Source organism: Microtus oregoni, unplaced genomic scaffold (assembly GCF_018167655.1).
Source record: "Microtus oregoni isolate MIOR12 unplaced genomic scaffold, Mior012 000047F_ref0000412, whole genome shotgun sequence".
Lineage (NCBI taxonomy): Eukaryota > Metazoa > Chordata > Mammalia > Rodentia > Cricetidae > Microtus > Microtus oregoni.
In genome coordinates, this window is record NW_024543221.1 from 3,560,885 (window position 1) to 3,585,694 (window position 24,810).

At 41.3% G+C, this 24,810-nt stretch overlaps 1 protein-coding gene across 1 annotated transcript; it reads right to left on the reverse strand.

The window, feature by feature from the left end:
- Positions 1 to 3,481: 3,481 nt before the first annotated feature.
- On the reverse strand, positions 3,482 to 24,795 carry Tfb2m (transcription factor B2, mitochondrial). Its single transcript, XM_041635337.1, has 8 exons — positions 24,319 to 24,795; positions 23,380 to 23,468; positions 21,454 to 21,604; positions 16,095 to 16,243; positions 11,286 to 11,375; positions 9,089 to 9,151; positions 7,894 to 8,054; positions 3,482 to 3,892 (listed from the first exon to the last, which is right to left on the reverse strand). Exons 1-8 carry the CDS (start codon positions 24,629 to 24,631, stop codon positions 3,715 to 3,717), a joined length of 1,194 nt encoding a protein of 397 aa, XP_041491271.1. The 5' UTR covers positions 24,632 to 24,795; the 3' UTR covers positions 3,482 to 3,714.
- Positions 24,796 to 24,810: the final 15 nt, after the last annotated feature.

A 24,810-nucleotide genomic window follows, 5' to 3' on the forward strand; every position in this document is an offset into this window, starting at 1 on the left:
AGTTAAATAAATCGTTTAAAAAAAAGATACAGAGCACTCAGCATTTCTAAAGACATTCAACTGTAAACCAATGACAGGGAGGAAAACCAGGGGAAAATGGTTTGAACAAATGCCGCTAAGATGTAGAGTTTACTTATTGGTTATTTAGGTATCATAAATGTTGTTTTTTAAACTAAATCTCAACCTTATTATTTTTACCATTAAAGACTTGGAAGTCAAGACACTGAGGTGAAAACCTACTAGTTCAGAAAGACACAGGAGCAAACAGCTGACCTTCCTACTTTACTGGCATCTCAGAGAGCTTCCCTTTCACCATCCCAAACCAAAAAGGCCACCAGACTTGAAGTCCCTCTGTATTATTTCCTGTGTGTTTCTCTACCCTTATTTCTGACTTCCTCCCACTCTTTTTTTTTTCTGTCAAGTGGTTCCTGGCTCCACCTCTGAACCTAAGGTTGACTTTTATACTGATATTTTATTAATGTTTTAATAAATAAAGCTTGCTTGAATATCAGAGGGGCAAAGCTAAACCACTAGAGGTTAGGCAGTGGTGGCACACACCTTTAATCCCAGGATTTGGGAGACAGAGGCATGTGGGTCTCTGTGAGTTCAAGGACACCCTGGGCTATACAAGATCACTGCAGAAACAAACCCAGGTGGTGATGACTCACATCTTTAATTCCAGTTCTAGGAAGTCAAATACCTTTAATCCTAGCATTAGAGGGAATATAAAATGGGAGGAGAGGCCCAGGCTGCTTAGTCTTCTTAGTCTGTTTAATCTACAGTAGCCCAGTCTTGATAGAGGTAAGACTTCTCTAGTGGCTTGATTACTTTGCTTCTCTGATTTTTGGGTTGAGCCCCAATATCTGACCCTGTGTTTTTATTATTCTTGCTAGATTTTATTAAACACAATCTGGGGTTTTACAGTGTGATCAAATATCCCACAACATTCCCCCTCACCTTTTTGTCTAAATAAAAGGAAAGGTTTGAACTCTAACATAGTAAAACTATATACAATAAGAACAATTATCAAACAAGAATTACATTCACAATGTCTAGTCCATTTATATTTGACAACTTTGGATAAAGAATTCTATTATTTATCCCATCTTGGTGAGTCCAAAGTTCTATACCTAAATCACTTTCTATCATAACATGTCTTACCATCCAAAAATATCATTTTAGACCTTAAAACATTTTCTTAGACAACTTAAGCTTTTATGTTTTTCAACCTTTATAAACTTTACATCTCTTTTGTGAGTTCTGCTTTTTAATTTGGTAACAAAGAAAAGTACAAAACTATGACTATCTAGTCTTCAGTCTCATCAAAGACTCAAGAAAGACATAGTTCCTGATAAAATAGGAAGTGCAGGCTGGGCGGTGGTGGCGCACGCCTTTAATCCCAGCACTTGGGAGGCAGAGGCAGGCGGATCTCTGTGAGTTCGAGGCCAGCCTGGTCTACAAGAGCTAGTGCCAGGACAGGCTCCAAAGCTACAGAGAAACCCTGTCTCGAAAAAAAAAAAATAGGAAATGCAGAGCAAACTACTTCCAAAACTATGGAAATGATAGATACACCTGACTACCTAGACAGTCAACAAAGGTTCCTCTACAATGTTGGAATATCCCAATTTGTCCTTTAAGCCCAGAATATCTTAGACTTTTTTGTGAAGTAGGAGTTTTGAAGGACTGGCCTACCCTGCCTTGACAAAGTTCACAAGTCAATTTCCCTTGTATCCTGTTTGTTCAATTTTTACAGCATACTGTCAAAAGTTGAGGCAATGGCAGTTTCTTGCCCAATGGCTAATTGTCCTTATTGTATATAGATGGTAATAGATGTTATAGATGGTTGGGAGCCACCCTGTGATTGCTGGGAATTCTGGAAGAGCAGTCAGTGCTCTTAACCACTGAGCCATCTCTTCATGTTTTTAATGTCTTCAAATTTCTTTAAGTTGTTCGGGATGTCATAGTTCTAAGGCAAACAGATAACAAACCTGCCCTAATTTCATTCTGTTGCTGTGATAAAATAGACCAACAAAATGCAACTTAAAATATAAGGGTTTATTTCCATTTCAAATGCCAGGTTACAGTCCATCATTGTGGAAAAATCAAGGAAGGGACCTCAAACATTGACTTACATAACATCCATAGTCAAGAGCAGAGAAATGAACACACACCTTCTCCCCTATGTTCAGCTTGATTTCTCCACTGTTACACAGCTTAGGACCTCTTCTCTAGGGACTGGTGCTACCCAGTGCCTTGGGTCTGGAGTCCCCTTTAGGCATGCCCATTGTTGTGCTTTTCTGTCCCTTTAAGGGACAAGCCACGCCCACTCCCATTACCTCTGACCTGCCCTCCGCCATCTTGGGCCCTTCCTTTTCTGCTTCCTTGATGTGCGTGCTTTTTATTATAAGGAAGACCTGGGAATGTTATGGTTTTGGTCCCTTTAAGAAACAAGCCACACCCATTCCCCTCCCCATCCGCTGAGGCAGGCTGATCTTCAGCTTCCGGCCTGAGCTCTCTTTTCCATCTTCCTCTCTGAGAGGCAGCTTTGCTTCTGCCTCACTCCCCACTTCTCTCTCCCCCCCCTGTCTCTTTCTCCTCTTCTCTCTCTCTCTCCCCACCTCTCTCTCTGTCCCCCCCTTCACCCTTCCTCCTCCATAACCCCCTGAATAAACATTCAACCTCACCCTGCATGTCGTGTCTATCCATGTTTCTGTCTTCTGCCCGACCGCCATGTGTCTCCCTGCCTGGATCCAGCCATTGCTCAGGGACCAGCAGCCTACTCTGCCTGGGGCCCACTGCCTGCTGCCACATGGCCTGCCACCACTGCTCTGGGACCAGCAGCTATCTCTGCCTGGGACTGGCTGCTCCCAGGGCCCGCTGTCTGCCGCCACATGGCCGGCCACCACTGCTCGGGCCACCGCTCTGGGACCAGCAGCTGTCTCTGCCTGAGACTGGCTGCTCCCAGAGCCCGCTGCCTGCCACCACATGGCCCGCTGCCACCATTTGGGACCTATAGCATTTCTGCTGCCTACTGCCGCAGGGATCTTGGAGCATTTTTTAAAAAAGAACAACACCCATCCACAGGCAAACCAAATGTAGACAATCCTTCATTGAGCCTTTCTTCTCAGGTGACTCTACAATGTGTCAATCTGACATTAAACCTAACCACCATACAGCCCATAGATAAAGGTAAAACCAAGAACTGAAGCTTAATGTGTAGGGAAAATGAGGCGTCAAAGTCACCATAGCATCTGAGCTGCTCAGGGACTGCCTCTAAGGCCAGTCCTTCAAAATTCCTGCTTTTCAAATTTCCTGTGCTAGGAAGCAAAACCAGAGCCTTGGACATATTAGGTATGTGTTCTACCATTTATCTATAGCAGAGAGTAATATAAAACCAGAACCTTGGACACATTAGGTATGTGTTCTACCACTGATCTACTGCAGATAGTAATTTTTTTAAAAAAACAATTTTATCTGATCAAACTGAGAACTTTATATTTTATTCAGTTTTGAATAAAACCACAGCCACTGTCTTTTCCAGTGTGTCAAAAGGTATCAACTTCAGAAGAAAGTACCAGCCCCATTTGTGCCAGACGAGGATAATTTCTCTTCTGTTGAAAGGGTGTTAACTTCTTGAAATTCAGTTTTCATTTGTCTCATAATTTCCAAATAAATAGATAAGCAGCTCCAGTTCATGGCTTGTAGACTGTTTGCCTAGGCCCGAATGTCCTCCAAGCTTTCATTGTAGATCCATTTAAAGATAGTGTCCTCAGAACGCTCTATAGTTTCAAACAGTCTTTTGAAGTCTTGAGGATACATTTGAAGAATTGTCGCTCCAGGGTTTAGTCTCACCTGCCTCAGTACATCAATTGGCTCAACTGTGCTCAATGAACTGAAACAAACAAACAAGTAAACAAACAAACAAGTAAACATGATTAATCCCTTTTCACAACAGTTAAGTCTAAGAGAGTTGCCTCCTAAATTCAATTAAGATGACTAGCCTATATAATTAAATTTACTTTACACACACACACACACACACACACACACACACACAACACACATATAATATATGTAAATCCTCTGTGCTGGGGTGACTCTGAACTCCTAATAGGTCAACCAGTTTATAATGTAGACCTCTGTGTGTTCCTTTGGGACTGAATGGCTATGGGACAGGGCAGGACAGAAACCTCTGTTAACAAATGGCGCCAATGTGGACAACTAAATCCACTTAAAACCTGAGAGAATTTGAGAAGGAATTCTAGACACAAAAAGAACACAGTTAAGCACAGCTTCTTGGTAGCATTTTCTCAGGTGGGTTGTTTACTAGAGGCACGCATGTCTCATTTAAGAGAAGCTTCCTGACTCAGCTTTAGCTACAAAAACCTTGCAGCCCCTTTAAGAAGCTCTGCTACAAAACACTTCAATGGTGTTGATGAATAACCAACAGCATGCTTCCCGGTGGTAGAAGGGAAGCGCCATAGAGTTATGGCAATAAACATGGCTCCGGCCAGTACCTCTGCCATGAGGCTAGACTCTCAGAAAGCTAAGGAATGGGGTGGATCTAGCCCATCAAAGCCATGGCTTTAGTCCCAGCTAATTTAATTTGCTAATTCACTTAGCAAATTAAAGACTCATGTGGTCAGAAAAAGAGAGATATACAGTAAAGATAGATTCAGACAAAAGAAACCTCTAAATGGTTTACAGTGTGTTTAAAAATATATGTAGGCTTGGGAAAGAAAAAAGGATAAGGTCCTTAAAAAAAAAAAAGAGAGTAGTTGGGTGTGGTAGCACACACCTTTAATCCCAACATTTAAGAGGCAGAGGCAGGCTGGTCTCTATGAGTTCAAGGACAACGTGGTCTACAGAGTGAGTGCCAGGATAGCCAAAGATACACAGAGAAACCTAGTCTGAAAAAAAAAAGTTTAAAATAAGCCACATAAAGATGGAAACTACACAGAGAGTCTGGATAATGTATGTTAATTGTGTTGTCTTTGAATGGTTTGATGGCTGAGGAAGGAAAAACAGCTGCTAAAAGACATTTGATTACAAATGCTGTTGGATTAATAGAACATATATATTTTGGAAATGCTTTGACTTCAAACTTTAAGTCAAAGATATGCTATTTTGGAGAAGAGGTTTTTTTGTTTTTACAGGAAATGAGAGGCTGTGAATTCATTCTTGGCTAAGAAAAATCAGGTCCCCTGAGAAATCTCCAATAGGAGTGGATGGTCCAAATGTCTGAGTTCTACATCCAGAACAGACTCAAAATGCTGAGATGATCAAGCCTCACAAGATACTCCAGTCAGGACTTGATCATAATTCCAAATTTTCATTTAGATCCCCATAAGATTATCAGCACCCTCAATAAGCAGGAAGTAGCCTAAAAAAAAAAACACACACACTCCAAAAAATGGACTATGGATATTTTTCTTTGTTTAGAGTGTTGGTTACAAGTTGTTATGGATAATGGTCAGGAAGAAAGCTAAATATGGGAGATTAGACTCAGAATTGTTTTGAAAAAAAAAGGGGGGTGCTGTAGAACAATGATCTTGTACTTTATAAATTTGTCACTTGTAGCCGGGCGGTGGTGGCGCACGCCTTTAATCCCAGCACTCGGGAGGCAGAGGCAGGCGGATCTCTGTGAGTTCGAGACCAGCCTGGTCTACAAGAGCTAGTTCCAGGACAGGCTCCAAAACCACAGAGAAACCCTGTCTCGAAAAACCAAAAAAAAAAAAAAAAAAAATAAATTTGTCACTTGTATTTTAATAAAATGCTGATTGTCCAGTAGCCAGGTAGGAAATATAGGTGGGGCAACCAGGCAGGAAGTATAGGCAGAGCAATGAGAACAGGAGAATTCTGGGAAGAGGAAAGCTCAGCCTGCAGCCATCATCCAGATGCATAGGAAGCAAGATGAGAAAGCTTCACTGATAAAGGTACCAAGTCAGGTAGTTGACACAGACAAGAATTATGGGCTAATATATGTTGTAAGAGTTAATAAGAAGCCTGAGCTAATTAATGTAGACTTCTGTGTGTTTCTTTGGGACTTAACAGCTGGGGGATCTGGGTGGGACAGTAACCTCTCAACTCTCAAGTTTTGGGATTACAGGTATGTACTACCATACTTGGCTTGGATGAGAAATATTTTATATAAAATGTTAAGCCAAAATCTTAGCACTCAGGAGACTGGATAGTTGTTCCTAAAATTTCAGAGCTAGACACCAATTTAAGTTTAATGTAGTGTAATCAAACCTCACAAAAATTCTAGTTTACATATTATCTTTTTATTTTTTTGATAGGATCTCACCACATAGCCCTGGCTGGCATGGAAACTCACTGTGTAGATCAGACTAACCTCAAATTCACAGAGATCCACCTGCCTCTACTTCCCAAGTGCTGGGATTAAAAGTGTGCAATAACCTATGTGTGAGGCTTTTTAAAGATGATTTCACTCTATATCTCAGTCTGATCTGCAATTTACAATACAGGCCTTGAACTCATGTGACTGATTCTCCTGCCCCTGTGAGTTGAGATTACGGGCTTACTGTTTATGTGTAAATAGTGTGTTGTATACATCTATATACCTATAATCCCAGTGCTTGGGAAGCAGAGGCTGGAGGGTCAGAAGTTCAGTCATCTCTGACTGTACAGAAAGTTAGGCTAGCCTGGGCTATATAAAACTGAATCTCTAAATAACTAAACAAATAAATTAACTAAAAATAAACATTTCTAGTTAACAGTCTCATTAAGGCTATATGGTAAATGACTATTAATTAAAATAACTATTTTAACACTTTTTCCATCTTCTGACAACACTTTAGGAACTGCTAGTTACAAGGTGAATGGATAACACATCACACTGACTGGAGAGATGGCTCTGTGGTTAAGAGTGTGTGATGCTCTTCTTGGGGACCTGAGCTCAGTTCTCAGCACCTATGTCAGACAGCTCTTGTGACTCCAGCTCCAGGGATACAAATGCTGTTCTGGTCTCCAAAGGACACAGGAATAGCACAAATGTGCACAGACATAAAAACAAAATAAACATGCAATGAACAATGATGTGGGATACCTCTCTGTACGTTGTAGATATGTCTTATTACCATTGGTTAATAAAGAAGCTGCTTCAGCCTATGGCAGGGCAGAATATAGCTAGGCGGAAAGTCCAAGCAGAGAGACAGGGTGAAAGAAGGCAGAGTCGGGGAGATGCCAACAGTCACCATAGGAATAACATGCCAGACCATTACTAGTAAACTATGGGGCATGTGGCAATATACAGATGATTAGAAATGGGCTAATTTATATGTAGAGCTAGTCAGTAAGAAGCCTGAATCATCTGCCAAACAAGCGGTCAGAGGGAGGTGTAGAAAACATAATGCAAGGGGCTGGAGAGATGGCTCAGTGGTTAAGAGCATTGCCTGTTCTTCCAAAGGTCCTGAGTTCAATTCCCAGCAACAACATGGTGGCTCACAACCATCTGTAGTGAGGTCTGGTGCCCTCTTCTGACCTGCAGACATACACACAGATAGACTATTGTATACATAATAAATAAATAAATAAATATTTAAAAAAGAAAACATAATGCACAACAGGGAAACAGCTATCTTTACTCACTGCTTTTTAAATCTTATTTTATGGGTAGGTGTGTGCGTGTCGTGTGTGTGGCACCCACAGAGGCAAAGCAGGGGGTGTTGGAGCCCCTGGAACTGGAATTACAGTCATTTGTGAACTGCTTCTCAATCATCTCTCCAGTCTAGAAGGAAGTATTTTTAACAGGCAAATGAACATGGGCACATCTTACTCTAAATCAAGATGTGAAAAACCACCTTATAACACAGGAGAAAGTCACATTAAATCACTACCTTTACAGTTTGTCTTCATTGAATTTCTACTTACCTTAAATGTTGTATTATTGGGGCACTGCGCTTCCCAAAGCAGTGCTTTACCATGTGGAAAAATATATCATAATTCAATGGACTTAAGTGTTCTGTAAATAAACCTTTACGAGGAGTCATTTGAATAAAATATAGATTTTGTTTCATTGATTTTAATGATTCCTAGACAGAAAAGAAATAATTTCGTTAGTCATAAACTATTGCAGGGTAAGCACTGACCTTTACTCCTCCAAGCCACTTGCACATCCCCAGTGTCTCTGTGTTTTCTTACTGAAGGCCTGACACTTTATAACCCGGGTCATGTCAGAGTTCTGAGCAGAAAGTAACCTAGAAGGACGAGCTTTTTATTCTGTATATGACTTGTTTACATTTGCCACCAGAGGTGATGTGAGGGTCCTACTCCAATGCTTAGCCATGGGGCAAACCTAATGTGTGTCTAGCAAACCACTCACCACCTCCTGGGCTGCAAGCTCAGACTGAGTCCTTTATCTAAAACAGACAGCTAAAGTGTATTGCTGTGGAATAATCCTCTCATACACTGTAAAGATTTGTCACTCAAATTGGTTTAATAAAGTGCTGAGTGGCCGTAGCCAGGCAGGAAGTATAGGCAGGGTGACCAAAGTAAGGAAGAAGGGAAAGAGAAGGGCAGAGAGACACTGGCCAGAAGCCGAGAAAGATGGGCATGCTGTGATGAGAAAAGGTACTGTCACATGACAGAGCATAAAGAGTAATAAAACTTAAAGTGTAAGAGCTAGTTAATAATAAGCCTAAGCTATTGGTTGAGCATTTATAAGTATATTAAGTCTCTGTGTGATAATTTGGAAGCAGCGGCTGGATATTTGGGACCAAGTGGTTCCAAGACAGGAAACTTCAGCCTACAGTATACTGAGTTGTAGTTATAGTAAATTCAGAGCCCAGACACAACATCAACATGAATCAAGTTGCTGCTATGTTCAAGGAAAACCACTAGCAGATACAAAAATACAAATGTATTATTGACTAGCCTTTTCCTTATCTTTTTCTAAACATACACTTATTTACTGTGTGTGCAAACATAAGCATGCATAACTTTATTACTGAAAAACTTAATACAGAAAAGATAATCCTTTTTTGTGGGGTAGACGTTTCTCTAGCCTCTGAAGACAATCTTAAAGAAAATAAATGTGATACATGGGAATAGCATCATTTGTTCTTACCTTAAGCTTTGTCTTCTCTAAGTGCCCATTTTCAGTATATACACTAAACGACGACCAAGGTTCCTGGAGGAAGAAAAACAGACAAGATATTTCTTTCTTTCCGTAGATCTATGTGGTATGTGTGCACAGGGGCATGTGTGTGGAGGGTGGAAGCTGTTTTCAGGTCTTTTCCTCTATTGTTCTCTCCACATTAGTTTTGAGTAAGGGTCTCTCACAGAACCTGGATCTTTGGATTCTGTAGGTCTAGCTGGCTAGCAAGCCCCAAGGATCCTCCTGTCTCTGCCTCCCCAAGCCGTTGGGCTCTTTTTTCACATGGGTACTGGGAATTGAACTCAGGTTCTCATGCTTGTACTGTAAGCACTTTACCAACTGAGCCATCTCTTCTACCCCAGGGCATCCTTTCGCTTACACAGATCTCACTTTACCAACTGAGCCATCTCTTCTACCCCAGGGCATCCTTTCGCTTACACAGATCTCACTTTACCAACTGAGCCATCTCTTCTACCCCAGGGCATCCTTTCGCTTACACAGATCTCACTTTACCAACTGAGCCATCTCTTCTACCCCAGGGCATCCTTTCGCTTACACAGATCTCACTTTACCAACTGAGCCATCTCTTCTACCCCAGGGCATCCTTTCGCTTACACAGATCTAACTTTACCAACTGAGCCATCTCTTCTACCCCAGGGCATCCTTTCGCTTACACAGATCTCACTTTACCAACTGAGCCATCTCTTCTACCCCAGGGCATCCTTTCGCTTACACAGATCTCACTTTACCAACTGAGCCATCTCTTCTACCCCAGGGCATCCTTTCGCTTACACAGATCTCACTTTACCAACTGAGCCATCTCTTCTACCCCAGGGCATTCTTTCGCTTACATAGATCTCAAATGAGGCCGAAGGCTCCTCAATTCTGTTAGTTCTCTTTAGTCAAACACCACAAGTTATTACTACGCCCCCCCCCAAAAAAAACCCAAACGAACAAAAAAACTGGAAAAAAAAACCCCACATACCTATGCAAATCTGGGTATGGTAGTGTACAATATAATCCTAGTATTTAGGAGGTAGAGGTAGCTTGGGCTATGAGATCCAGTCAACCCCACCCTGTTAACAAAACCAGATAAAAAACCAAACCATATCTAGGGGCTAGGGCTGTAACTCTGTATTTGAGCTCTTGTCTCTATGTTCAAATCCAAAACCCCCACACAAATAAAAAAATAAATCAGTTCAAATCCTATCTGGTATTGCTAACTAAGTATTAACAACGACTATTTGAACTACAATATCCAAACAGCATATTTTGTGTAACAGGTAAGAGATTGGGTAAAGCTACATATGATGGTATACATCTATAATCCTAGCACTTAAGATACTGAGACAGGAGGATGGAAAGTCTGAGGTGAGCCTGGGTTATATAATGAAACCCTATCTCATAAAACAAGGCAATGTGATATTCACTATATTAAAGAAAAAAAAAAGAAAAGCATAAAAAAACAGAAGACCCAAATATGTCCTGTATGTCCTATAGAACTACAGTATTGATTCCCAAAATTTCCTTTTCGTAGAGCATGTCTCAAACAAGTTTCATTCTCTTGTGTTTGTTTGTTTGTTTTCTTGGGGCAAGGCTGTGTAGTCCTGGCTATCCTGGGATTAGCCCTGTAGATCAGGCCGACCTCTGCCTCCCCAATGCTGAAATTAAAGGTGTGCATTATCACCACCCAGTAAGTTTCCTACTTTTATCATGAGCTAGTCATATTACTTGTTTTTTTTTTTTCCTTTTTTTTCCTGAGATAGGGTTTCTGTGAGTCATCCTAGTTGTACTGGAACTAGCTCTGTAGACCAGGCGGGCCCCGAACTCACAGAGATCCACCTGCCCCTGCCTCCCGAGTGCTGGGATTAAAGGCGTGCAGTACCACCACCTTATTGTCTATTACCTTTATGATTAGAGAAAAAAGGTGCCAAAGAAGTATCAACATTACTTTCCTTTCAATAACTGGTGATAGTGTATGATTTTAATCCCAGAATTCAGGATGCAGAGGCAGGAGGATCTCTGTGAACTCACACCAGGTAGATTTAGTTTTGTTTTATCTCAAAATAAAACTAAACTAAATACGTTGAAAAATAATAAAATTAAGTCTTTTAATAAATTAGCCTCTGAGTTATAAAGTTGTCCCAGCATCGGAGAATTTACTCACCATGAGAATAAACTTAATATCACAAGCCACTTGCCAAAGCACACTCAATACCTGGTATAAATCTGGCCTTTTAGGAGTTGCTATCAGTTTCTAATGAAGAAAAAAAAAAAGACAAAATTATGTTACATAGACTCATAATCAATATCAAATGTCAGATCTTAACTTTAACATTTTTTAAAAAAATATTTGTTTATTTATTATGTATACAACATTCTGTCTGTGTGTATGCCTGCAGGCCAGAAGAGAGCACCAGTCCTCATTACAGATGGTTGTGAGCCACCATGTGGTTGCTGGGAATTGAACTCAGGACCTTTGGAAGAGCAGGCAGTGCTCTTAACCTCTGAGCCATCTCTCCAGCCCTTAACTTTAACATCTTTTTTTTTTTTTTTTTTTTTTGGTTTTTTTCGAGACAGGGTTTCTCTGTAGCTTTGGTTCCTGTCCTGGAACTAGCTCTTGTAGACCAGGCTGGTCTCGAACTCACAGAGATCCGCCTGCCTCTGCCTCCCGAGTGCTGGGATTAAAGGCGTGTGCCACCATCGCCCGGCTAACTTTAACATCTTAATAGCATCTAGAAATTTAAATTAAAAGATGAGACTTGATCAGGTGTGGTTGCATACACTTCTGAACTTAGTTCTCAGGAGACAGAGGCAGGAGGATCTCTGTGAGTTCCAGGACAGACAGGACTACATACAGAGTCCCTGTCTCAACAAACCAGACAGATGAGAACTAAGCACAAAACATTAAACTTAAGGATTTTCAATTAGAGTTTTCTTTTTTGAAAACATATGGTATCAACATACAAAATTGACTGTATATGGGCTGGGCTGGTTAAGAGCACTTGCTGCTCTTTCTGAGGACTGGAATTTGGTTCCTGGCACAGAAAAATGCCACTCAGAACTCAAACTGTGAGCTATTAAATTGTGCATCAAGAATTGCTGAGCCTGTAACTCTAGCTCCAACACCTTCTAGCCTCTGCCAAGTACACGCACACATGGCATAAATACATGCATCTAAATAAAAATGTAAACAAAACAAAACCACAGGCCAAAAAGATGGCTCAGCAGTTAAGAGCACTTGATGATCTTCCAATGGACTCGGGTTCAATTCTCAGCACCCACATGACATGTTACAACTGTCTGTAATTCCACACCCTCATCTGACCCCTCAAGCACTACATACATATGGTACACAGATATTCATTCCGGCAACAATCATACACATGAAATAAAAATAAAATCTCAAAATAATTACTACATATGAAATTGCTTTTAATAACGTGACTTTCAGGGGGAAATCTTATTTAACAAAAGCAAAAGTAAAAAATGTATAATGACCAGACACGGTAGCAAACACCTTGTAACCGCAGCACTAACGAAACTAAGGTAGGGTTCCTTTGAGTACAGGGCTGGCCTGGGCTACAGAGTGAGTTCAATATCCAGCCCATATTACAGAGCAAGATTGTTTCAAAAACTACAAACATAAGTAGGAGAAACTCATCATTTACCCACCAACACAGTTCCTACACTATGGATCTAACAACAACACAACATAACAGCATGTACTATGGAGAAAGATAGGTATGTTAGAATTACGTGCATCAAGAATTGTTATGGCTGGTGATGGTAAGATGGCTTACTGGGTAAAGGTGCTGGTCACCAAGCCTGAAGGCCTGAGGACCTGAATCCAATCCCTGGGACCGGACATGGTGGAAGGAGAAAATGACACTTCCAAGTTTTCTCCTGACTCCCACATGGCTAACAATGATGTGCACGCATGTGAGTGAATATGAGTGTATACACGCACACACACACAAAATGACTTTTTAATAAAAAATAATTATTAATCGTATTTTTGAGATGGGGTTTCTCTGTGTGGCCCTGGCTGTCCTGGAACTCACTCTGTAGACCAGGCTGACCTCTGTCTCCTGAGTGCTGGGATTTATGAAGCATGCCACCACCATCCCAGAAAAGCTGACTCTTGCTGGACATTAAGGATAATACCATCAGTGTTATTATTCTTATTATTAATGGAAGGTATCACTGAGAAAGGATCTCACAGAAAAGTCCATGTTAAAGAAGCTGAAAGCAAGACAAAATTTTGGGTCTCACGTAGCTCAGGCTGGTTTGCAACGATTGGGGATAACCTTGATCCTGAACCTTCTTCCTCTACCCCCAAGTGCCTCCCAAATAGTTGGACCACACACACTGTGGTCAACTTACAACCTGAAGAACATTCTTACATACCTTGCTCTCATTTTTGGTTTATATACTGTATATGAATTATATATTATGTATGTACGTATGCACGTACGTATGTATGAAGGGTCAGGTTTGACTGCTCTCATTCTACATGGTTAGCCAATATATACTATCTGGGTGAGGAGACATTCCCTCATTTCTTACACCGCATTCCTACCTAGGGATCCGTTATGGACAAATGGACACTGTCAATTATACTGGAGCAAAGCTCACGCACAGGAAGCACTGTGATCCCTTAGCAGATCCTAACAGCACTACTCAGGACTGCAGGACAGCTCCTCACTCAAAAGGAAAAGGCCGAGAGGCTGCTGTCTGTGCACTCGACTCCCCAAGAGCAGACTAAAAGTTAAACTGGAACCACAGTCTTGAGCTCCGTGCCACCAAGGTGAACCCATGCTGCTTATTTGCTTTTCCCGGAAATCAGGAGCAGCCAAGTTCCCAAACAAGCCAGGGACAACTTGCCAACATAATGACTGTCCTTCTGTATTAATCGTTATAAAGGTCATCTGAAAGAACACAATGGTAACCAATTTGCTATCTTTCTATTGTTCTGCACCTCTATTTCTGTTTTAGAAATATTAATTGTGAAATGATTATCTTGTTTTGGTTTAGCTTTCTTCAGTTGTCCACTGTCTATAAAATTAACTTCCTCTGCTGTTTTCATTGGGATGTGAATTTCATTTTTAATGGAAAGAAGTGTTGATGTACCCTCCTATCAAAGATAACGTCAGTCAAGGTGATGAAAAACCAAAGAGGACAAAAGATGTTCACAGACTCTGCTTCTGGGAAGATATGCAATGATTGGTAAGTAAATAAAAAAGATGTTCAACCTAACTAGCCATTAGGAAAACACTAACATAATGAAACTCGACTTCATCCAACTATGAGAGGGTATCAAAAATACAAAGAAAAGGTCAGCGGGACGACGCGGCTGGATAAGCTTGCTGACTTGTGTTCGATCCCTGGACACCTTTGACTCCCACACATATGGTGCGGCATATATGCATTCATGCTTACACACTAATAAGAAACACAAAATTAGCTGGCTGTGGTGACGCACACCTTTAATCTCCGCACTTGTGAGGCAGAAGCAGGTGGATCTCTGTGAGTGCAAGCACAGCAAGTTCAGGACAGCCAGGGCTATTACACAGAAAACCCTTTCTTGAAAAACAACAACAACAAAAACCCTACAAATCAAAACAAACAAAAAGAACCTCACAAAATTAAATAAAAAACAAACACAAGTATGATAATGGAAAAATTCTGAATACTTGTATCCTACTGTTGGAAAAGTAAAATGTATCTACAAAGAAGGTAGCATGGCAATTCCTTAAAAAGTTAAATTAGAATTACCACATGACCTAGCAATCCTAGTTCTACTTATATGAACTAAATCACTGAAAGCAAGGGCTGGGAAGACAGCTCGGGTGGTACAGTGCTTGCCACAAAAGCATGAGAACCTGAGGATGACCCTCAGCACCCACAGAAAAGCCAGGCACAGCAGCAGTTCACGCCTGTATCTTATCAGGAGGTGGAGACAGAAGGATCTCGGGGCTTACTGGCCGACTAGTCTAGACAAATGGGAAACAGTCCTAGTGAGGGCCCCTTCTCAAATAAGTAGACCAATGAATAAATAAAATAGAGTAAAGAAAGAAAAAAGTTTATATCCACCTGCACACCACCCTGTCACAACCTGAAAGCAAGGACTTGTGTATGTGGCAGTTTTTTCCCCCATTCAGAGACAGGGTTTCTCTGTGTAACAGCCCTGGCTGTTCTGGAACTCACTTTGTAGACCAGGCTGGCCTCAACGTCACAGATATCCGCCTGCCTCTTCCTCCTGAGTGCTGGTTTTAAAGGTGTACACCACTACTGGCCGGCTTCTGTGGAAGCTTTAATCATAATATTTGAGAGGTGGAAGCAGCTAAGTGTTCTTTTACGAATGAATAGATACAAGTTACTGAGTTCATATAGCTGAATAATATTCAGCTAAAAAAGAAAAAAAAGAAAGTTCAATACACTATAACACAGATGAACTTGAAGATATTATGTTAAGTGAGATAAAGCGGCCACAAAAAGACAAATATAGGCTGACTCAAGCCAAGCTCAAAGACGGTGCCAGGAGAACGGTTACTAGAGCCTGAGGAAATGGAAGCATGGGGAGCTAAGTGTTCATTGGAAAATCTAAAAATTTTTGGATAGGCTGGAGAGATGGCTCAGAGGTTAAGAGCACTGGCTGCTCTTCCAGAGGTCCTGAGTTCAATTCCCAGAAACTACATGGTGGCTAAGAACCATCTGTAATGGGATCTGATGTCTAGAAAGACAGAACACTCACTCATACACAGAAATAAAAAATTTTAGAGCTAGACAGCAAGTACTGGATGTGTAATATAAATATATTTAATGCCACTGAACTAACTGTGCATTGTAAAATAATTGAAACTCTCAAATGTCAGGGACCCCAAATAAAAATTCAGCTGAAGTTCCTCAGAAGACTACAGCATTCTCTACAGTACACTCTCACAGCAACACAGGTCACCTGTTCACAACCCACCTGGAATTCTTTTTCCGTAACAAACAGATTCAGCTCTATTCGTCCGTATCTGAATATAGAGTCACAGGAATACAGATCGAACAGAGTTTTCCAAAGTATTCGTCTTCCGTATTTATTAGGTAAGATTCCAAATACTTTTATAGGAACACCTGTTAGGGATACAAGCACAGATGTGCATAAGTTTCTTAAAACTTTTTCCTATGGTCACATTTTACTGATGCAAAGCAAGTTAACAATGGTAACTGTTTCAGTTAAGGATTCAAGATGGTAGATGCTATGTAGGTATGATACGCTAGAATCACCAGGGAATAACACAACAGCTGGGTGACACTGTAAGAAGAGGTGGGCAACTCCCCCCCAAATGTCTAGTTTAGAGATGAAGTAAAATGAGAAATTGTGCGGGGCTAGGGAGAGGGCTCAGAGAGAGGTTTACTGTGCAGGTATGAGAGCCTAATTCCAGTCTACCTAAACAGGTTCCAGGTTCAGTGAGAAACCTGGGGCGATGGAGGAGGACACTCAGCATCAAACTCTGGCTTCCACATGCATACACATTACATGTGCACAAACAAGAATATGTACACATACATAAAGAGGAAAAAAATGAAGAACACAAAAGTTGCTGCATTAGCTAGAGAGGAGGGAGTCTCAATTGAGAAAACGCCTTCATAAGACCAGGTTGTAGACAGGCCTATAGAGAATGTTTTTAAAATAGTGATTGATGGGGGAAGGGCCCAGTCACTGTGGGTGGTACCATTCCTGGGTTCATGGTCCTCTATAAAAAAGAAGGAACAAGTCATGAGGAGCAAGCCAGTAAGCAGCACCCCTCCATGGCCTCTGCACCCGCTCCTGCCTCCAGGCTCCTGTCCCAATTTCCTTCCACAAAGAACAGTAATGTGTAAATGTAAGCAAAACAAACCCTTTCCTCCCCAAGTTGCTTTGGTCATAAAGTTTCAGCACAACAATAAAAACCCTAACTAAGACAGCTGCCTATGGCAATGACAGGAGGAGGAGATACTAGGATGGAGTAGCAAACCCCACCATTTTCAAGATTCTAGGAGCTGGAGAGGTGGCTCAGCAGTTAAGAGCACTTAGTGCTTTTCTACAGGACTCCAAGTTGGTTCCCGGCACCCACCTTGGGTGTCTCACGGTGATCTATAATTCCAGCTCCAGTAGATCTGATGCCTTTTTCTGGCTTTTGAGGGCACCCATATGTACGTGCACATACTTACATACAAGCACATTAAATGAACAAACAAAACCCTCCTGCTGAGCTACCAGCTTAGTCCTGTCTCTAATTTGCCCCAATTTTCCCCCAGAAAGAGTCATGGAACTAGAGTGGGGGAAGAAATCTGAATTAGAGCCAGATGGTTACCTGGTTGAGAGTCTTTATGAGAACACAGACGCTTGTGTCAGGCAGCACACCCTAGACACCTGGAAGTGCAGCCCAGGAGCGGGATAAGCATTTGAAACTGGACTCCTGAAGGCGTGCCTTAGGTGTGACGTTATGTATGAGCAGACCTGTGAAGGATGCCCAGCGGAATGAGCTCTGTGACCTGATGTGGAAGGATACCCTGGACAGCGACAGGCTCCAAGTGCACGGCAATAATCAGGTGAGACTGCAGGCAGTTCCTCTATCCCCAACCAGCTTTTTCCCCTTCACGCTCATCTGTTTAATACTCAACCATGATTTAGCAGGCTAATTTTGTCCTTCTACCCTGCTCTCCACTCTTCTTTATTTCCACAGGTTTGTACAAAGCACACGGGATATAAACTGGCTTGTGGGGTCCCTGTGTCTCAGCCTCCGAACAGCTGGGACTCGTTTAATCTTTTAGGTTGTTTGATAATTTGTCTATTTTTAATATTTATTTTCATTATTTCAAAGTTATGCATAGATGTGTGTTTCTGCACACATGTTGGGTGCAGGTGCACAAGGATTCTCCTAGAGCTGTTAGTACAGACAGCTGTGAGCTGCCCACGTGAATGCTAGGAACCGAACTCTAGGCCTTAGGAGGAGCAGCAAGTGCTGTTAACCACCCATCTCTCTAGCCACTCTCCGCCACTGGATTTCTTTACCTCTACTTAGTCTAACCTTAGCTAAAATTACTTCACTGAAATCCTGCAGTTCCTATTTTTACCCTTTTATTTCCCCCTCTTCTTTTCTCAACGACTCAATACTAATCACCAATCTTTACCTTTTCCTTTTCATACATACTCACTGTGATAAATACCTTAATACAGACAGCATCAGTGTTCCTGTACTTACTAAAATGATTGGCACTTAAAAGGAATTGTGTATTTGACTCTATTATACGTTCACAGTGGGCCTACCCTTTGACAGTGATTATCTCTGCAGACACTGTTCTACTTTTAGGGGTACACTAGGGATTGCAAGTATATCCAAAGAAATCAAAAGAGGATACTAATAAATTCCTGCACAAATTCCAAGAGAACACAATGGCTTAATGAAATAAGGTTAAGTAAGGATATAAATTGAAATTCAGTAAGTAGATAGAAATACTTTAAAAAATACTTAAAATATTAAACTCAGTAAGTCAAATAAAAATCTCCATGGAAAGCCTGACTGGTAGAACAGACCATGTAAAGATGCACTGTCTGGGCTCAAGACAAAGGAGAGAAACTGGAATATTCAGAAAAATGATACAAATAAATTAACTGGAAGGTATCAACAGAACATGTGAGATCTGCAGAAACTATAAAAAGGACCAAATCTACAAATCATGTGCATAAAAGAATGATTCATGCTAAAGGCATAGAAAATATTTTAATTAAAATCATAGCAGAATCTAGGGAAAGACATGCCCATTCAATTAATAATGCATTTAGAGCACCAAACAGACCAGATCAGAGAAGAACTTTTCCACTTCATGTCAGTCAAAATGCTCAGCTGGGTGGTGGTCATGCTTTTAATCTGGGAAGCAAAGGCAGGCTGATCTCTGAGTTCAAGGACAGCCTGGTCTACGTAGTGGGTTCTAGGACAGCCAGGGCTACACAGAGAATCTCTGTCTCAAGAAACCAAAACCAAACCAAACAAACAAAAAACCCACTCACTATATAGAACAAAGAAAGCTTTTGAAAGCTGCAAGAGAGAAATGGCAGGCTGCAAGTAAATGAAGCCAGCAGAGTAACAGCAGATGTCACAACAGAAACTAAGACAGGAGGGCTTGGGATGACATTTCAGTCTCTAAAAGATGACAACTGTGAACCCAGAATATTGCACCCAACAAAGCTTTGTCAACACCAAAAGAGAAAGAAAAGCATTACATGATAAGAGCAGACTAAAGGAATCATAGCCACTAAGCCAGCCAGTCCTACAGAAGATGCTTGAAGGAATTCTTCAGACTGAAAGAGAAAGATAAAACATCTAGGAGGCGAAAGGAAAGAATAAATACACTAGAAACAGCAGTTAAGCAAAGGAGAGAAAGAAAACACCACAAGATCAATAAAATAGCAGGGATAGATACTTTTCAATAATAAAACTAAGTGTTAGTAGCCTAAATTCCCCAATCAAAAGGTATAGATCAGTAAACTGCATTTAAAAATAGGACCTAAGTCAGGTGTGGTGGGCATACCTTTAATCCCAGCATCAAGACAGAGGCAAATGGATCTTTATGAGTTTGAGGCTTAGTTCAGACCAGTCAAGGCTACATAGTGAGACCCTTTCTAAACAAGAAAGCAAGCAAGCAAACAAACAAACCAAAATGCCTCCTCAAGAAACCAAAAAGCAACAACAAAAACAGGATCTCATTATTTGTTGTTTCTAAGAACCAGACCTCAGATCAAAAACAGAGAGATGCAAACCTAGGGTGAAAGAATGGAGAAGGTGCTCCAAGCAAATGCTCCTGTTCTGACAGACAGAACAGACTTCAAACACAAACAAGTTGGAAGAGATTAAAGGTCACTTTGTACTGATTAATGGAACAATCCATTAAGAAGGCATCATAATTTATTATTAATGCATTCAAACTAACTACAATGCACAAGGCCATTTTTTTTTTCAGTCATAAAAACAAAAGTTATGAGCTGGGCAATAGTGGCACATGCCTTTAATCCCAGCACTCGGGAGGAGGAGGCAGGCTGATCTCTGTGAGTTTAAGGCCAGCCTGGTCTTCAAGACCTAGTTCCAGGGCAGCTAGGAATGTTACACAGAGAAACCCTGTCTCAAAAAAACAAAAAAATAAAACAAAAACAACATAAAAAAAAGCAAAGTCATGTCATTTGCAAGGAAATGGAAGAAACTGGAGATTATCATATTAAGCAAATTAAGCCAGCCCCAGAAGACAAATATCTTGTTTTCCTCATATGTAGTTATTAGATTTTACATAGGAACATAAAAATCATGTATACATACTATGATCTGAAAATAGAAGCAAAGCTATAAGAGAATGAAGTATAGTAGCATAACAGGTGAAAGGGGGAAATATGGGGAGGGGCTGCGGAGATGGCTCAGAGGTTCAAGCTGCTCTTGTAGGACATTAATCAATTCCTTGCACCCACATGGTGGCTGACAACTGTTTATAACTGTCTAAAATTCCAGTTCCGGGGATTCAAGCCCTTTTCTGGCTTCCATGGGCACTACATGAATATGGTGTATTAACAAACATACAGGCAGAACATGTATACATACAAAATAAATCTTTAAAAGAATTTTAAATAAAAAGGTATGTGGTGGTTTGGGAATAGCACTATTAGGAAGTATGGCCTTTTAGGAGTATGTGTGGTCTTGGAAGTGCAGAGGTGGGCTTTGAGGTCTCATATATGCTTAAGCCACACCCAGTGAGACAGTTCATTTTCTGTTGCCTTTGGATCTACATGTAGAATTTTCCAGCAGCATGTCTGCCTGAACAATGCCATAACTCCCAGCCACCATGACCCCATCATGATATGATGATAATGGACTAAATCTCTGAAACTGTGAGCTGCCACCTCAATAAATGTTTTCCTTTATAAGAGCTCCCACGGTTGTCATGGTGTCTCTCCACAGTAATACAAACCCTAAGACAAGGTGATATGAAAGGAAATTTATATGAACGACACTTATTTAAACATATATTTACAAGAAAATTATTATGTAATACAGTCTCATGTACAATGAATATATACAAATAGAGCTCAGTAACTAAGCTTCCCCCTTAGTACATAACTTATCCTGTACAGAAATAAAATGGTTATTCACAAGCAGAAAAAAGGAACGGCACGCTTAGTGTAACACCACTTGCTTATTAACTGAACAATCTAAATCTCTCTACATATTGCATGTACATCCAGTAAACAAATGAGCCACACTGGTAAAGAAATAGCTATTTATAAAGAATTAGCTTTAGTGAATGACAAAAATTACCTGCTGTCCAAGAAGCCGCTTGTATTCCCAAATCCTGAAAAATGACCTGTGAGCTGTATTTCGGTTTTATTATTTCCTGATGTCTAGGATCCATTTTAAAGAAGTCACAGTGAACCGCTTGCAGCTCTCCTTCCATATACTTCCTTAAGGACTGAAGAGACAAGGAGGGGACATTAGAAGTTCTATCATGTACACCGTGCTACAAGTCAAAGCTCTACCCCAAAAAATAAGAAAAAAAAATTCAAAAAAATAGCTGAGCACAATGGGGCATATCTGCAATCTCATCACTCAGGAAACTGAGACAGGAGAATGACAAACTCTAGAATGGCCTGGGTTACACAATAAGTTTAAGACCAGACTACATAATATAGTAAGATCTGGTCTTAAAATCTAAGGGCTGGGATGTATAAAGCTCAATGACAGAGCCTACACCAAACATGCACAAGGCCCAGAAAGGCACTACAGCACCTCAAATAAGAAATCCAATGATCCTATGTGAAGGTACAAATATTCTTAATGTACCGCGAATTTAACAGAGGACCTAAAAATCAACTGCTACAGGAAAAAACGACCAAAGGGCAACAGCTTTGAAACAAAAGTAACCTTCCCTGGGACCTGTGGAGATCAGAAGTACAGTACTTACGTAGCACGCATAAGACCCTGGATTCCACCACAAGTACATTAAAAAACAAAACCAAGCCAGGCATGGTGGCCCAGATCTTTAGCCCCAGCACTCAAAAGATATAGAGGCAGGTGGGTAAGGTGAGCCTGGTCTACACAGGGAGTTCCAGGACAGTTAGAACACACAGAGAAACCTTGTCTCAAAGAAAAAAAAAAAAAACAAAAAACCCTGAAATTTAAAAAAAAAAAAAATTTCGACAACAATTTTTCCTTTCTTTTTGTTAATTGCATTAGCTATTTATAAAGCTGTCTCCTTGTGAGGGTGTGGGAAATGAATGTTAAAACTGGGCTTCCCTAGGTAGCATTGGCTGGGCTGGAACTCACTATGTAGATGAGACTGGCCTCTTTGGGTGATTCTTCTGCCTCTGCCCCCACATAACAGGTACTTGACTTGGGAGGCAGAAGGAAAGAGGAGGTCTGTGAAACTGAGGTCAACCTGGGCTACCATAGCCTAAAAAAAAAATCTGTCCGGTCTGAAATTCCCAATGTAGGCTAGGTTAGCCTTGGAATCTAGTGCCTCTGCCACTGCGCCAGACTTGTGGGATTAAAGGCATGCCACTAAGCATAACCACACCAAAGGCCAAAAACAACTCATTACTCAAAAGTTCATTTTTTTTAAAAATTCTGTCTTTAGCTATCGTAGCTATTTCCACATTTCTTTTTTTTTTTTTGTCACACAGCACTTCATAGTCAACCAGTCATTCTCCATGCTGTCAGGAAACTGGCACAGACAGGTGATCTATCTATCACAAGGCAGGTCAGAGACTAGCTTTACAGGCAGCTCTCACACGGACAGCTAACAATCATCACAGGCTGTGGTTTGCCTGGCCAGGAGGGGGTCCTAGTTTCCGGGACTGTCCTTGGGGAATAGGAGTTCTGGTTCGATTTGAAGGGGGAAAAGAAAGAAGTAAAGAAATAGGGAGGTAGAGACACCTTCTTTCTGAAGCTACGTCTGCAGGCTTCCAACTGTCTTTTATTTCAAAATACTCAGCATGTCAATGTGTCAAACTGTGAGGTATCATTTTCTGGGCCCCAATAGGAACTAGAAAACAGATCCTAGAACATGCAAGCTCTTAGTTACTCAACAAGCGCTGAAGACACAATGGGTCCTTGTCTTTGGAGATACCAGACATGGTCCCTAAAAGTCCGTAAGAAGAAACTATGCTTAATTTCACTTCTTTAACCCACTCAAAGTTAGTGGAGAGAACAACAAATTACTTTAGGAACTACATTTAGAAAATATACCTTTAAATGTGGAATAAAAGACTTTTCACTTTCAAAGCCAACCACTCTAGCACCGGCTCTAAGTAATGCCTCAGTCAGGACTCCAGGACCTGGAATATTAACAGAAAAGTTTTATTTGCAAAATAAACATACATAGTCTCTCTCACTATGTGGACCAGGCTGGCCTCAAACTCATAGAGATGGGCCTGGCACTGCCAAACTAATGCTGAAATTAAAGGTGTGTACCATCAAGTCCATCTTAATATTTTTCCTTTTTTTGTTGTTATTTTGTTAGTTTTGTTTTATTTTGTTTTTTGAGATACGGTCTCTCTTTATGTAGCCCTGACTGTCCTGGAACTAACTATGTCGATCAGGCTGGACTTGAACTCAGAGATCAGCTTGTCTCGGCAGGGATTAAGGGTTTGTGTTACCACGCCTGGCCACAGTCTCTTCCAAAGCAGGGTTTTACACAAGTTTTAAATCTCACAACACTCCCAGATATGATTCTTTTTACACATGTAAAAAGATGATTAGGCACAACATCCCAACAGGTAAGTAGCAGAGCACCGCCGGCTGTCAGTGACAGCAAAACTTAACACTCCTCAAAAATCCCACTATTCCTTTGAAGAAAAACCAGTATATGAGATTGCGGCTTACTTCTGACTCATGGACTATCTGAATGTTTGGTCATAAAAACTACTGTCTAGTCTAAACGGAACCGACTTTCTGTAAGAAGTGGTGCTTAAAAAAGAAAAAGTACAATTCGGGGCCAATGAGAACGCTCAGAGGGCAAGGGCACCTGGCGTCCAGCCTGACAGCCTCATTTCCATCATTGAGGCCCACAATGGTGTAAGGAGAGAAGTGACTCTCGCTAGGTTTTCTGAACTAAAACACAATAAATAAACATAACTTAGAAAATTAGGGGTGTAAAGGTTAAGAGCAAACTTCTGCTCATCTCACCTGGGTTGCACTCTAGTATAAGTTGACGGGATGGTTTTTGGAACCCCAGCAGGTGTCGTGCCAGGTTCTTGGCCAATTTCTTACTTGCTACGTGACGCAAAGGCTCGGCTCGACCCTTGAATGCATAAAAGGGTGACTCCTCTACATCAGGATCAAATAACGGCTGCAGGTAGAACTCAGAGAAGCCACGACGGTTCCTCGCTTGCCAGTCCTTCCGCGTCGCAGCTCCAGACCCCAGAACGCAAGAGCGACCGGGACCAGCCAGCATTGACAGCGCCAGCCGCGGAGGCAGCCCCATCGCCGCGCCCCACATCCTCCTCTATCGTCCGCCACAACCACCAGTTAGGGCAGCTTCTGCTTAGAACAAGGAGCACGCCATCCCACGTGCAACATCACACCGCCACACCAGGCCGGGCGGAAGAAAACACTACACACGGCGCATGCGAACGCCGGAGCATCAGCCCTTTCTTCACTCGCTTCCGCTTCCGCCCA

Excerpts from the sequence above, each read along its gene's own strand:
- Tfb2m (XM_041635337.1), bottom strand. The coding sequence starts at position 24,631 with ATGTGGGGCGCGGCGATGGGGCTGCCTCCGCGGCTGGCGCTGTCAATG. Across the intron at positions 16,244-21,453 it reads AGCGGCTTCTTGGACAGCAG|GTGTTCCTATAAAAGTATTT; the intron begins GTAATTTTTGTC and ends TATCCCTAACAG. Across the intron at positions 9,152-11,285 it reads ATATTAAGTTTATTCTCATG|GAACCTTGGTCGTCGTTTAG; the intron begins GTGAGTAAATTC and ends TTCTTCCTCCAG.